At 36.7% G+C, this 15,726-nt stretch overlaps 1 protein-coding gene across 3 annotated transcripts in view; it reads right to left on the bottom strand.

Annotated features, from left to right (window-relative positions):
• Positions 1-918: 918 nt before the first annotated feature.
• The window catches only part of cu (NADP/NADPH phosphatase nocturnin), a 110,716-nt gene continuing 95,908 nt past the window's right edge, over positions 919-15,726 (bottom strand). For all 3 annotated transcript variants that reach the window (XM_090402708.1, XM_090402709.1, XM_090402707.1), the window contains one exon: positions 919-3,450. In XM_090402708.1, the coding sequence (XP_090258834.1) occupies positions 2,624-3,450 (827 nt within the window). In that variant the 3' untranslated portion in view covers positions 919-2,623. The remainder of the gene's footprint in view (positions 3,451-15,726) is intronic.

Raw genomic sequence — 15,726 nt, 5'->3', positions numbered from 1 at the left:
AGTCAGATTAAGGCACCGCGCTCATCAAGGCCGTCTAGCTTTTCAGTAAACTGTGGGTTGTTTGCCACTACTCACGCGGACCTTACTTGCATTTCAGTAATGGATATAATTCAAGGGAAAACCACGTACTATATAAACCAAGTACTATACTTAGTTTTCTTTTAATGCATGTTATTCACTCCAAGATAGAAAGAATTCTAGATATAATTTGAATAGCTTTGAAACATTAGGAGTTAATTTATATGTAAGGGACATATAGTCGAAAACAAATTGTGTTGAAACTAGAACTGGTTCTTTTTGTTTCTTATTAGCATGGTAAAGGAGAAGTCAATAAATAATAAGATAGGAAAAACAGTAAAATGATTTTGATTTTTTTTAAAAATATATGTCGTATTAATTTTTGTTCTTAAAATTGTTCTTTATATTACGCATCTTCTGTGTTTTCTTAAAGTTAGATTTGTTTTGAAAGTTACTAAATAAAAAATATTCTATTTTGTCCAGTCTGTAACTCACCAGCTGGTAAAATCTACTCTCCAAGGGGGGACTGGGCGAGCGTATTTGTCGAATCCTAGCAATCGGTATATATTTTTAATATGACTTAGCAGTGTATCTGCTTCTAAACTCCAATTCAGTTAAAATCTTATCATTCATACATAAAATCGTGTGAATTAAAATGAGTTTCGTATTATTTTGCTATAATAATTACAATATAATAAAATATATGGAATAAAAATACGGGATAGTACTTGCAGGCTGAGTTGGCTTATTTGTATTTTTGTAAAAGTTTTCCAGGTATATTTCAATCTTTGTTTTCCAGTTTTGGAAAAGTATTAGAATTTTCAAAAAATAAATAAAAATACACGATTCTTTTCATCTGATTTTTTTTCGTTCACTGAAATCAATACGCAGTAAAAAATCCAGGTTACTGACACTTTTTTATTAAAATCATATCCAGAGATATTCCAACAATTGCATACATTTGCCATGACAGTAAGAAATAAAAAAAAAAAAGTAGAAATATAATAACAATACGTTGACATCGCAATGAATGAATGGCATAGAAGATTTTTAAAAATTTAATAACAAAAAAGAAGGCTTAGCTTGACCATACCATAATCTGTTTTCACGTTTTATACATTAATTATAATGAAAAAGGCCAGTCATTTTATAAATGTTCTATTAACTTTAATAACATACGAACGTGATGCAGTAATTTTTCTATTAAAAAAAAACTATTTAAAAAAATAATGAAAGAAGATACTAGAATAATGTATACAATTATAACTGATTTAAACAAAAGACATCACTAGCCACAGCTATAAACAAAAAATAAACATGGCAAAACGTCTTAGAAATGTACAATATCTGTTTGCCTTTATATACACGAATAACTACCAACAGCGAAAATTGTAAATATCCACACAATCATGTACAAAATAGGGAAGGCACTTATTCAAACTAAAATATTTCATAATAGAATACAAAACAAAATTACTACACTTCTAATCGGTTTCATTCGTAAAAAAAAAATAAAAATAAAAAATAAAAGTTTGGCATCTCAACAAAAAGAAAGAAATTAATATTGCCGTTTTGTTTTAATGTACTTCTAAATTTAACGATAAATAATATTATCTTGAATTATTTTGAGGGCTTGAATATAATATTCAAGCCCTCAAAAAAGGGCGTAAAGTGTGTACGTTCTTAATTTTTGATATAAAACAGAGATAAAAGAAAAGCTTTATCTTAGCTATGAAAAATACCTTGATAAAACATCATTGATTTTACTTTATACTCGCATATACAGAAAACAATACTTGAGCATTTGGATTTTGTCCTCCTACGCCGACTCAGCAATAAAACATTTGATAAAAGGACGGTGCGTCATTCGAAGACTAAAAAAGTGATTGCCTCAATGAAAAATCGATTTTGTCTTAATGCCTTTCCCAAACACACATCTACCATTTTTAATGTAGAAAATAGTTTAGTTGTTGTTTTTTTTGTTTTAGTCATTAGAAACAGGACAGCGTAGGCAGACGTTACGTGTGCGTATAACCATCCTACTTGTATACATTCCCCCCCCCCTACTCCGGATTACAATCATATTATTCAAGTTACCAATCGCTTTTGATATCTTAACAAGGATCTAAAGAGGACATTTTTATAGTGAAAACATTTGTCTACAGATTCCAAGCTGAACTACTCTGCAGCTTTTAGAGTTTTGAATACCTTTTTCCATTTAATTTCCAAACGAACCATCAAATATATGCTTTTAGTAAAAAGGCTGGTGTTGAAAACCAAATCCCTGATCCCAAAAATTTGACAAAAGAGAGAACTACTGGTGATGTACAAAATAGTTTTTAGGGGAGAGAAGAGATAACAAATTTATATTTCAGTTTTCTAAGTTCCGGTCAGGGAACTAAAAAGAAGTGAACTTTCCAGGCTGTATCGGAAGTAATTTTTTTTTCTTTTACCCCTTAGCACAACCCGAAACCATAATGGACTGATTGTTAGCTTCATATTCTCAAACACAACAATATAAGAATGGAAGTTTTTCTATATCTTTGTGAATTCTGCAAATGCTTACTAACTATTATATACATTTTTACATGGGCAAAACTCAGCTTCAAGAAGAAACACCATCGACACAGATCCTAAAATCACACACCAAAGAAAAATGGTCAGAAGGATACTGGAAGGATGGCACTCGATTTTCTCCTATTTCATCTTCTGTTGGAACCTGAAGCACAGCATCTAGATTGAAACTACGGGGAGTGTAAAAAATGTAATCGATTGTGTGACAAATCTCCCCTTCTTCGCGCACCTTCCAAGTGGTATAAGGAGGTTCTTCGTGTCGGTTGTTTAAGTAGCAGTAACCGCTATCAAGATGCAGATCACAGTTCATAAGAGTGCGATAAACGGGTTCCGATGGTTCGGCATTGAAATCTCCGGCCAAGATCAGCGGTCGACGTCCGTAATGCATTTTGATAAACTCGATCAGATCCTTGCCCTGTTCGTTACGAAGAGTCGACAGCAGCGTCCCCTGGCGTGCTTTCAGGTGAGTAGTGGCCACGCAAAACTCAGCTCCATCGCTTTTTCGTTTCAGTAAACAGAGCACCACCACTTGATTAGACTGGCATGTCCACACTTCTAGAACTCTGGTTTCGGTCCACAACAGGTTAAATTTGGTAGTGTCGTAGAAGATGGCGCAACCGTCGGGTCCGTTGTTTCCCTTTATGTAATAGCAAGGAGAGTCGGGTTTAGGGAAGAAGGTTCCAGAAAAGTGTAGGACACCGAGCGTTTTCTGTAGGAACTGAAAGTGGTCTACTTCTTGTACACAGAGTACATCCGGTTGGTAGGTTAGCACTTCCTCCAGGATTCGCCAACGTCGGCACCTCCAATCTAGGGCCTCCGCTGGGCAGGCAACGAAGTTGTCATTCTTCTCTCCTAAAGCTATAACGATAACAAAAAAAGTACATTAACAATTTTAATAAAATACTTAATACTAAAAAGAAAAATATTTTAAAAAATTGCTGTTATTCATTAATAAAAAGTTACGTAAGGAATCAAAAGTTCGTAGACTTTTTCTTCTTCTATTTATACCTTCTTGTAATCTTGCATCTTTTTTTTTTTTTTGCAATGATGAATTTTCTGTGAATATGAAATTATTCATATGAAAACAACTGCACCATAATACTATGCGCACGTATACAAATAAGATCATTTGAATCGTTATTGTATCTACGAAGATCATTTCCAAAGCTTTGCACACTGCGCATGCCCGACTCAGGATGGTGGCGAAGTTTGCAACTTCACGTTAGTTTTAAGCCAAACAGTAAAATGCGTGATCGTTTACTGTTTCTGGTTTCTTGTTTGGCGAAATAAGATTTTTGAATAGGGGTAGAATCCAACTCAGGTAGAACATCCCGCAATGACTAGTGTGCGTCCATCAAACACATCGTAGTGTTTGCATGTACACACTATACACACAGTGTTTCCTCCTTTCCCCCATCTCCATATAATCATGATATGAGTCCTACAGATTATGATATTTTCTCTAAGTTGAAAGAACTATTCGATAATGCTTCGCTGCCACTAATGAGGTTTCTGCTGATGTCACCAGAATTATGAACACATCAACAACAACAAAAAAAGCTTGCTGATTACAAGACTTGCCCAAACGGTGTGCAGCAGTGAAAAGACAAAAATGGAGATCATATTGAAGCCCATAAATGTATTTTGTTCATTGAATGTTTAGTTTAATAACAGGAGCACTGTGTGAAGAACGTTTGACATGACATATATAGTACGAACATTTGTTTTATCATATTTATGAAACAACTTATTTCAAGTTAAACACTTTATCAGATACTTCCGATTTAGAAGCCTCTATTAAGAAATTCGGGTACATAATTATTCGGTGTGCATATTATTTAATGGCATGAACTTCTGAACGAAAGATTTTATGTGAGTTAATAAAGAAATGACATTTTTCAAATCTGAATGCCCTTCAACATTCAGGGACCCAGTATGCTTCACATCTGTTACCCTAATCCTCTTGTGCTATATGTATATTTGTATTCTGGTCTACGAATTAGGATCGCTAGACACACACACACACACACACACACACACAACACACACGGGGGGAAAAAAAAAGCCAGGCTGTTGCGAAAAATTCCATCTGCTGTCATCGTCAATACTAATGTGATTTCATGAAGACTTATCGATTAAACTAAATAAAATAAAACACGGCATTTTTGCAATAACTATGTGCAATGGCTCTGACGTCATGGAATTATTGCATCATATCCTCATCTTCCCAGGCGTGAGTCGATGTGGCGCAGTCGGCAACGCAATTCCACTCCCCCCCCTCCTTTGACAAGAAACGCTGCATTTCAATTCCCGTCAGACTAAAGAGGAATATTTAAAAGGACTTTACATCTAACGATTGGTTAGCCAATCTGATAGAGTTGAAAGTACAAAACATGCAACTTTAGACGTAACTCGACTTTCAGATGTAGTTGTTTTAGTGTAAACAGCGCAAGTATCGCCAGATCGCAGCTTTTCCAGGGTTATAATAATTCAGATATCTATGAAGAAAGAATTGTAAAATGTGACATCAAAGTGTGGGAAAACGTAATGAATAAATTCAGTACAATGAATATTAGAGATAGTTTTATGTGGTGGGAGGAAGCAGAATTCTTTCAGGACTAGTTGAATTTGCAGCTCTTTCAATCTTCCTAAAAGGAGAATTCATGTTCACGAGCGAGGACCCCCAAAATTAGTCATGAAATACTTTAAATGTCATGTTTAAGTACTGCCATCTCTCTCTTTCTCCCCCCCCCCCCCCACATAAAAAGGGGAGTATCGATTAACAAGGAATTTAACAGTGAATGGAGAAAATACTATCTGGGTAAACCTGCTTGTGTGAGAACGGTTTTTATCGTTTGCTATGATCGTGACTCACCACTTATTACGCCACAATGCACGTGTTAATATTATTGTAATTATTTATTGGATTTATTTACCGATATGAGTAAGCAGCGTAAGTTACACAATAAACGGTTCAAAATCGATTTCTTTTTAAAGCAACAATAGATTTTTTTTCATTGGAATATTTTGAATATAACCGTTTATTGTCCATTTCCTTTGCGATAATTTTTATTAAAATTTTCATAGGGATTCGGCGAAAAATAAAATTTTATGTAATGTTTTACAGCCTAAAAAAAAAAAAAAAAACTATTGTAGACCAGTCGAACATTATACCATAATCTAATCTTTTGATACACAAATTGAGACAGGCAGACGTTTCTACTTTTTATATCCCCCCCCCTCCCTCCAGCATTCAATAATGTTTGCGGATTCACCTGAGAAGATTTTTCAAGCCAGGACGTGCAGAAATTCGTGTCCTGGGCCTGAACTCTTCAATGATAACAGATCAACATACCTGATGTCTGGTCTGAGGTATGTTGATCTGTTATCTGAGACCAATCCAGAATAGGCAATTTTTGATTGGGGACCATAGTCAATGATTGTACGATCTTTCCCATCAAGTTCCTGCTCCTCTGCGATAATCGCAGAGCTAGAATTTATGGCAATTGCTAATCATTTCATACAAACCAGTTGAAAATGGGAGTAATGTGTCAAGAAAAAAAATCAAAAGAAACAAATAACGTATAGAGATCCTAGAAATCTACGCTGAAGGAAGCGGAACTCAGAGATACCTTAATAAAATGACTACCGCAAACTAGTAGAAGATTACTTATTCTGTTTGGGATAACGATACCTTTTCATGGTTATAAAAATTCTTACGCATGCGCACACACCGTAAGCAACATTCTTGCTGAGAAAGATGAATACGTAGCTCATGGACTATTAGCTACGATATTGCTTATCGTAGCTAATAGTCCATAGTAGCTAACAACCCCTCCACTTAAGAGCAACGATATAATGACAACCATTTGTTGCGAGTGATATCGAAAAAACTTCTTTTCGTGCAAAATCATGGGATCGTATCAACTATATAGTTATAAAATTCAACGGTTTCATAAATAGATAAATATAAAATAAAATAAATAATATATGCAGAAATTTATAAACCTTTTACAGTTAAATGGCTATATCATAAAATTTTAAAAAATTACGATACGCAAATAAAAATATTTGCTGAAATCGACGTGTCCGTCGATTTCAGCAATATTCTATTACTACTGCAGCGCCTCTCATCGGTGGTTACCATTTTGTGCTATGATAAATTACTTACTATGATAATTATCATAGCAACTAAATGATTTTTTTTTTTAGGTGACACCTCCAGGAAGTCCAAAGATCATCGTGGGAGGGCACACCACTCCACCTCGCCAATACATTTCCACCACTACCTTTTTTTTTTTTTTGTCTGCAAATTGCGTGTGTTCTGAAGGGCTGATTTGTTTGTATGCGGGATGAAAAACTCGACTTTCCGGGATAAAAAAAACCCTGCTACCTGTGTATGAAAACGGCTAACTCGCCTTCAATTGAAAAAGCCCATACATAACAATGAACAAAAAAATAGCAAAATTTTTATTTAATAAAAATTAAATAGCAATATCCAAATGGTGCATGTGAAAATTTATAAAATTATTACTATTTATCAAATTATCGTAAAAGCGCTCATAATTATCGCTCGGATCTGCGAGATTATCATTTCGTATATTGTCGCGCATGCGTATAAGCGTGGACGGACAGCGCCGCTTACTAGAAATGAGAAAATAAACTGACATTTCTGTGACTTGTAAGGAAGTGGCATCTTACTATTTTTACGTCATTCATCATCTACATCAGTGGTCGCCAAAGGGGTCGATATAACATTGTTAGGATCGATTCGGGCTCAGGGGTTGATAGAAAAATGTAAGACATCATTGTAGGGGTAATATTTAATTCGGTTAACTTGGATTACCTCCATCCTGAATGACAACGCAATTAAGAGTGAATCGTGGGAACAGTGAGATGAATAGGACCTTTAAGATGGAGCAAGGTCATGAAAATAGTTACGGAGGCCAATCAAGTGGGCCAAAATGACGTATTTACCAATAAAGGGATGTCGGTAGTTTTATATAAATATATTTTATATATTATTTATCCCTGCTATCAAATATGTAATGTTAAGAAGAATGTCAAAAACAAAAACGTATCCCTTTGACGTTAAGCCAATATAATAATATATACTATATTATGCATACAATAAACACTGTAACTATAAAATAAACAATCTAAAAACATAAGCGTCTTTTTTGCTTGTCCTATTATAATTACGTAATAGTAAAATAGAGGGGGTCGATAAAAAGTCAAGAAACTCCTGAAGGGGTCGACGGTCAAAGAAGTTTGGCGACCCCTGATCTACATCTTACATTCAAAACCGAGACAAAACTTGTATCTTTTGGGACAAATGATCCGGGACAGAACAAAAGTCTGTTCTGTTCCATAAATTTGTTCCATTTGTTATATTTGTGTTTTTCACATCTCCACGAAATAAGATAATAAGGAAGTGTGAAAACATTTGTCAACAGGATATTGCGTCGTTAAATTTAGTTTTTCTTAATTTTAAAATTTTCAAACGCTAAGGGTGCGTCTTCCCAGCTCAAAGTTAATAAGATTAAACAAATTCATTTTGAAATAAGACTGGTTCAGGATTGAACTTTTTTCCATCTAGATAACAATTCAAGTTTAGAGTGGAGTAGTTGTTATACCTAACTGTATGATTACAATGAATATTATTTGTTATTATTTGTACATGATGTAGAAATTCGTTTACGCTCACTGGTACTTTTTAAATGTACATAAAAAAAAGTTCTTCACTATCTTATTGAATGACAAAAAAATAAATAAATAAATAATAAAAAAAAGAAGAAGAAGAAGAAGACGACTTCCACATGCATGCTGGAAACATGCGGTGTGTTTCCTTTTGCTACGCTATTGATCAGTGTTTAAAGTAAGAAAATGCAACAGAACTTGGGCAAATCAACTGGGAAATCAAAAAGGATTCAAGCATCATTTGGACGTTTCAAAACTTTACTAACTGAAGTTGAAGAGAAATTCTCTTATTTCCGACGTAACAAAAGTGTACATTGTATTAAGTTCGGTTATGAATCGGCATGCAACTAGGTTATACAGGGGTGATGTCTTTGGTAGAGGGTTTTTTTTTGTTTGTTTGTTTGTTTGTTTTTTAACATCCATATTTGCAGTGGAATTCGAACTCACAGCCTATTAGCTGGAGAACGGGTACACCATCCAATCGGCAAATTACGCTAGCGACTGCTCTTATTATATATCTTGCCTTGAAGAATCTGATATACCTCATATTCAGCGTTGAAACCAGAAAAACAATCTAATATTTTTTATGGTTTGCATTTTTGACTCGATCACGACCAAATCTGGGACAGTCATTTCTTATTTTGCTTTGGGTCTAAGAATTTCAACGCAATCGGACCAAAATGGCCGACAATAAGGAACCGAGTACAAAGTAAACCACAGAATATCTTGGTTGGCTGAGTGGCTAGCGTTTCCGCTCTTTAACCAACAAGCTAGCTGCGGGTCCGAATTCCAGTGTAAGTAGGATGTTTTGTGAATGTCTAAGTAGGTAGATGTTTTCAATGCCCGGTGTGAGATCGCTTCCAATCTTGTTTACCAGAGACCTGAAGGGAAGTAAAAACAAAGTTCCAACAGGATTCCGAATTATCTAATCCTAATGCCATCCACTAATTCTAATACATTAGAATATAGACTAACAGTCTATCGTGGGTTTGATTTGCATAAAAAATAAACCAAGACATTCAACAAATTTTAACAGTTATTCTTCGATTGATTTAGCTACTTCCCTTACATTGTAAAAATTGTGAAGTATTAATTACAATGCTACCACGAATAAAAAATAACTGCAAGGAGTCAGTCAAATCTAAAATGAAGGCAACCTACACGCGAAGCTTGGCTCAGATGAGATGATGGGTTTTTTTTTTTTTTTTTTGACAAATAGTTACGTTTAGGATGCCTGTCCTGTACATCGGAGGTCATTATCGATTCCTTTTTAAAAGTCGACTATAGTCAGTTCGCATGTGACTCAAAACTCGTAAGAACTGACCGTTTATCCTGCAGGGTCTACCATGTAGGTCAAGTAAAACAACCTCCAGAAGACTACAATGCACGCGGAATAAGAAAGTGTTATAAGTAGGTCTACAAGCTAAGAAGAAATTTTTAGAAAAGAAAGATGTACCGAGACAGGTTAAGTTGGTTGCGGTGGGGTTTGCAGCGGCCTGAAAGTCGGGTGAAGGTCACTTTACAGATTACTGTATAGGAAAAACTTAATATTTCATCTGAAGTTCTCCCGTCTGATATATATATATACACTTCAGAAAGGCTTAAATCAGAAAACTAAATCTTCAAAGAACGCTGCTTTATAGTGAGATACGTGTTGTAACCTGTCTGGACAAGTAACGAGTTTTTTTGTTTTTTTTTCTCTCAGAAAGAACATGACATTCTTAGACAATCATAGTCCTGAACAAATACAATTTTTTAAGATCCTTCTATCACTACTTTAAAGCAGCGATAGAAGGATCTTAAAAAATTTCTTGCTTAACTGTTTAAACAGCTATTCTGTACCAAACCCGAAATACGTTCTGCTGTTCAAATGAGTGAAAAGCAAAGTCTATATAATAGAATAACTCTTTCTAGAGATAAAAAGCTACGCACACTCTGAACCTGTCTGCTGCTGTTTCAAGGTCAGGTTTTTGGGCCACGGTTACACTGTCCCAAGTCAAGGTAAGTCTCCTGCTAAATAATGATTACCTACCATCCAAACGACCTCGTTTCGCCCACTTTCTCCAATCTCCTTAACATTTCCTGTAACTTTCTGCTGGTTCATTTACAATCGTCTGGGAGCGTATGTGCTTCGAGCAAGATTTTGTTCATTGGCTATTCGATTTTGTTCATTACCTGTTCGATTAATAAACAGATAGTATTACTTCACCATTCAGGATACGCATTATGTGTTTTCTTTTTTTTTTTTTTTTTTTTTTGCATTTAATTCGCGAATGTTAAACAATACTACGGTATCGAAACGATGACGTCATACTGCCATGATTTATAAACCATCCAATCATCTCTCTTCACTTTCTGCCTTTCTTTAAAACAGCGTTCCTTAATAAAAGCATTATCAAAATTAAGAGGGACAACTGTTTTTATGATACGCAAGTTTCTTTTGAGTTCCTTTTGTTCAATAGCTTTATAACGCGCACAGCGCCAGTGTCAACATGGATACATAGCATGAAGGTTTGTTATGCAAAATAAATGAAGAAACAAAGCAAATGAGTTTAAAAACATTCATGGAAATTCGATTCGTAGACCACTTTTATTATAGTAGAAGTCTGAGCGATGTCTCCAAACGCCCCACTTTCATGGGAGGAATCCCCCCCCCAAAAAAAAACTATACTTTTTTTTTAATTATTATAAAAAGAAATGATTTAAAACTTTCTATATTATTTCATCTCTTTCGTTCTCTCTATGGAACATATTCGCATTTATGAAAACGCAAGCATGAAACAATCACGTGACAGAGATCTCCAACCTGTTGGAGATAGCATTTTGGAAGCGTCTTGGAGAAATGTGGCATTTTAATTTCTAATCTAATTAATGGAATAAACTAGAATGGTGTACACGAGAAGTAATCAAAATGTAAAGGCAAGCGAGTTAAAAAGGTTGTCAAGATGGTCAAAACTTACTAAAATACTTGAACAAGTCGAAACATGTTTTCTCGATTGTCTATGTGCATGTCTCATGAAGGCAAAGGTAAAAAAAAATGCTATCTTCATTTTCCGGCTGTACCGTTATGAGGAATTTATGAAAGAATGAAATATAAAATTATCAGTGATTTTTTTTCTTTCGATTAATTGTTTTTACAATGAGTTGTTCGGTGTACTGTTTATTTGATGAAGTCTTTTGATGAATTGTCGTACGAATAAATGCCATTCTGTCTTTCAATGAATTTGTTGGGGAAAAAAAGAATAAAACAATGCATTTTCATATTTCTAGATTTATTATTTAAAAAAAAATATCAATATGTTAGACTCTGTATTTAGACTGCGTCATAGGATTGACTATCGAGCCAATATCGGGGACAAGAAAAGCCGACCTAAGAGTTGATGCAACATTAGTCTCATTATTGAAGCGCTCTGACCCTGAACTGCATAAATTACAACAGCTGCTTTTCTAAGTCAGTTTCTACTGCATGCTTGGGAATAATAAATTAAACTGCTATTACACGCAAAGCTTACTTTATGCGGTGGGCTGCCATACAAAAGTCTATTGTTCCAATGAGATAGCCGCTATTTAATCCAGTGGTTAGAAGTAATTCAAGGTCTTCCTGCGCTACAGCGCAAGAGTGTATGCTTCCTAAATATAAATTCTTTTTTTTTTTTAATCTTTTTATAGGAACGAGTTTAAAACTGATTACAGATGCTACGGCAGATAACCTTGGATGATAATACTCCATTACACACACACATATATTAAGACAATTACGAAACACTTCCAACACGGAATAGGTTTTAAGCCTAACCTGTTCCGAAAGATGGGTTACATCGACATAAAAACACCTTCGTTTCTAACACTGAAAATAATAGCTTGTTTAGAAGTAATATTTTAGGATATGACTGCCTTCAAAAGCAATCAAATCGACCTTCGGCAATAGAATATTCAATAGAAATGCAAAACCTCGGGCTCCACCCAAATGACGACCTATCGGTAATTCAACCTGTTCTATAGGAACAGGTTTCATTAAATCATGGAAATATTATAATGTATTTTAATATCATTACTACTGATAATGTACACGCATAGACTATCGTCTGTGTTCTGATAAATAGAAAGAGGATATGAAAGAGTTGTTAGAAGAAGCCAAAATGAAGAGTAAGAAAGTAGAGATTGAGTCTGCTGTTTCGGTATGATAGGACAGAATTCAGAAGGGCCATGAATGCCGATAAAAGATTGTGCAGGAGGAATGGTGTGCGATTTATGTGTGGAGTGAATTTGATGGACTCCACTTGAATGATTTTGGAGTTAGATGCTTTGAGAAAGAGTTGTTCAGTGAGCATTTGGAAATGCAAAACCACGGGAAAATAGAGATATTAGGGGGGGGGGGGAGCGACCAAGCATGTATCTAGCCATTCCTGGGACAAACTTGTAGTTACATCAGAGAATGTAAAAGATATTTTATTTTGGGAGGATAGAGGAAATGGGACGGGTGTTAGGTATGAGGAACAAACTTACAATTTAAGGCAGATGGTAGATCTGAGGGATATGGTTCATTTGAGGCTGTCTGGTGTGAGATAGACCAATACGACAAGATATATTGTTGGTTGCTCCTACAGACCTCTGCATCCAGAAGAAGATGTGCACGACATGCATCGGCAGATCAGCACAATAAGTAAAAGGTTAAGCAATTATCATGGGAGATTTCAAGTATGGTGATATAGACTGAAAGGAAGAAAGGGCACATGGCAAAAATGGAAATTGCATTTATACGGTTACTGAGGGATAATTACCTGAAACAGCGCATGATGGAGGGGGGGGGGAAACCAGGAGTTTGAGAGTGTTGGATCTGATAACAGCATCAGAAGTATCTAACTATAGGAGCATCTGTACCACCGATTGAAAAAGTGACCATGTAGTCTTGTCCTGGGAGGTTGCTTAGGAGGCAACTTTGAGCAGTGCCATGGCATAAGAAGCTAAATGAAATGAATGTCATTAGTGCATGAGGAAGCGGTCAAGGATTGTTTGAGCAAGGCAGTATCAGAGTTCATACCTAGGGTCAAGAGGATAAACCAAGCAGAGATGACTAGCAATATAAAGCAGGAGATGCAAAAAAAAAAAAAAAAAAGAAAGTATTGTGGAAGAAATTAAACAATAAAGGTGCTCAGCACGCTCACGAGCAATATTGCATTTGATTTGAACCCCTGTATATTGTATTCCTTGGGAAATACGTCAGGGGGGGAAGACTGTTCCACAGTACTGCAGTAGCAAGGATATGTACACAGGGATATATAATATACAGATTGCATAGACCAAGCGTCTATGTGAAAGTGGGGGGGGGGAGCGAGTTGGTGAGGGATGGGTCATTTATTAGTCTAATTGCTCTCCTACTTTTTTGGAAGAAAAACCTACTTTTTTGGAAGCTGAGGATGCAATGGTTGCGATGTGTTTATGCCAGGAGAGGCTTGATGTCAAGGTAATTCCGAGAGGAGAAATTTCGTCTTGTCTGTGAATTTGAGTGTTATCGAAAACAATGCTGGGGGAAAATGGTTCTTTTTTTGTGAGAAATAAGACAGAACTGGGTTTTACTAGCGTTGAAGTTGACAAGGTTGTCTGAGCCCCATCGGAGGAAGGTTTGGAGGTCGGAATTAAGGGCAGTGGTGGTTGATGCTGTATGGGTTGAGGTGAGTTGTGTAGAGTAGGGTTTGTCAAATGAAAGGGAGGAATGTAGTGTGCTCTCATCTGCAAAACTGTGTATTGGGTTAGAGGTCAACTGAAGTAGGTCATTGATATATAGAAGGAAGAGGGTTGGTGAAAGAACTGAGCCTTGAGGGACTCCGGCATTAGTTGGATGGTGAGAGGATAGGGAGCCATCTACCATCACACATAGTGTGCATCCGGACAGGAAGCTGGCAATCCATCTGCAGAAGTCCTGAGAAAGTCCAAATAATGGGAGTCTGCAAATGTGTCAGCATCCTGCAGGCAGAGATGCTGAAACATTTGCAGTCACTAATGACCTCACTGCATATTTGAAGGGGTCGTTAGTAAGGAAAAGATCTAGGGTATTTGGGGAGTGATTTGGCTTATATGGTATTCTGCTCGGTTTTTGAACAATTTGCGTGAGGTCATTAGTGACTGCAAATGTTTCAGCATCTCTGCCTACAGGATCTGTATGACTGGAAGAAGAAAGCCAATTGGTGTTATGGACGTTGAAGTTACCCAGGAGGATGATTTTGCTGTTTTGGGTAGTGGGGGAGGGATATCTTTAGCCAAAGAAGGTCGAAGTCGGGCGATTCCAAGCTAGTTATTCTCTGGCAGGGTATGTCAGAGCGGATATATACACAGACGCCACCCTTGGGTCAAAAGCAGTTGAATAGTGTATAGTTAGGAAGGTTGCGATGAATAGTGCTGGGGGAGGTGAGATTTGGGTTTCGGTTAAAAAGAGTAGGTGAGGTTTGGTGGACTGCAGGTGGTAGTGGATGCTGTTGAGGTTAGAGTTGAGGCCACGGATGTTGGTGAAGTGGATATGCAAGGTTCTGTAAGGCATGGATTTGATCCCAAGGGTCCTGCATAGTTCTTTTCGGAGTTAGCGTCTTTGTTCTCTCTCTGGGCAAAGGTTAAATCAGGTCGAGCACGTATGAGCGACTGGGGGCAAGTGTCCTTTAGCTTGTTGTTTATCGCTGTTATAAAATTTGGTTGTGTTTATTGGCGAGTCGCAGGTCACATTCACGAGACGTGGATAGTTTGTTCCGTCCTTTCTTTTGTTTATGAGTCCGATACGATGGCATTTGACGATGTTTCTGGGATCGAAATTGCATTCTCCTGCAAGTTTGCCGATGTCTTCTTTTAGGGATTTACCGTTTTCTTTCGGAAAGATCAGGATAACAGCGTTGAGTTTCCTATTTTCGGCCTCGAGCGACTCATGTACCGATGGTGTGATGAGTTCACGAAGTCCGTTAGCAGGCACGGGCGCACTTGCGGTCGAGGGCTGATCGTTGAGCGTCTCGAGCTTAGTTTCCAACTTTCCGATTTTGGAGAAGAAGGTATCGATCACGATATTAAGCTGCTGCTCGAGGTTTGCGACTCTTTTGCCTAGGTTTAGTATCTGTTTACGGAAGGGAGGCACATCGTACAGAAGTAGGGCTGGTTTAGATCGGTGAAAAGCTTGTGCGCCGATTCATTTATTTTCGCGCAAGAAATATGTATCCAGTTGCAGCAAAAATCGCACAATACACCTTTTTTCCCTTCTTTGACTTGTTTCACAGCTGAGGCACTTCTTAATGTCTCATTCGGTTTGATGCTGATCGGGACTCTGACGCTGACGAGACTCGAGGTAGTCTTCCGTTGTTGGCTTTTGTTGCCGCCATCTTTATTTCGGACGGTAGGCATAGCGCTTTCACGTGGCTGTTTTTTAGTAAAATATAGCAGATTTAATGGACTATGGGT

The sequence above is a fragment of the Typopeltis vanoorti genome, chromosome 13, assembly GCF_054136105.1.
Source record: "Typopeltis vanoorti isolate ZY-2024b chromosome 13, IOZ_Tvanoo_1.0, whole genome shotgun sequence".
Classification (NCBI taxonomy): domain Eukaryota; kingdom Metazoa; phylum Arthropoda; class Arachnida; order Uropygi; family Thelyphonidae; genus Typopeltis; species Typopeltis vanoorti.
The sequence above is the reverse complement of the archived record's forward strand: the minus strand, read 5'-3'. Positions and strand labels throughout refer to the sequence as shown.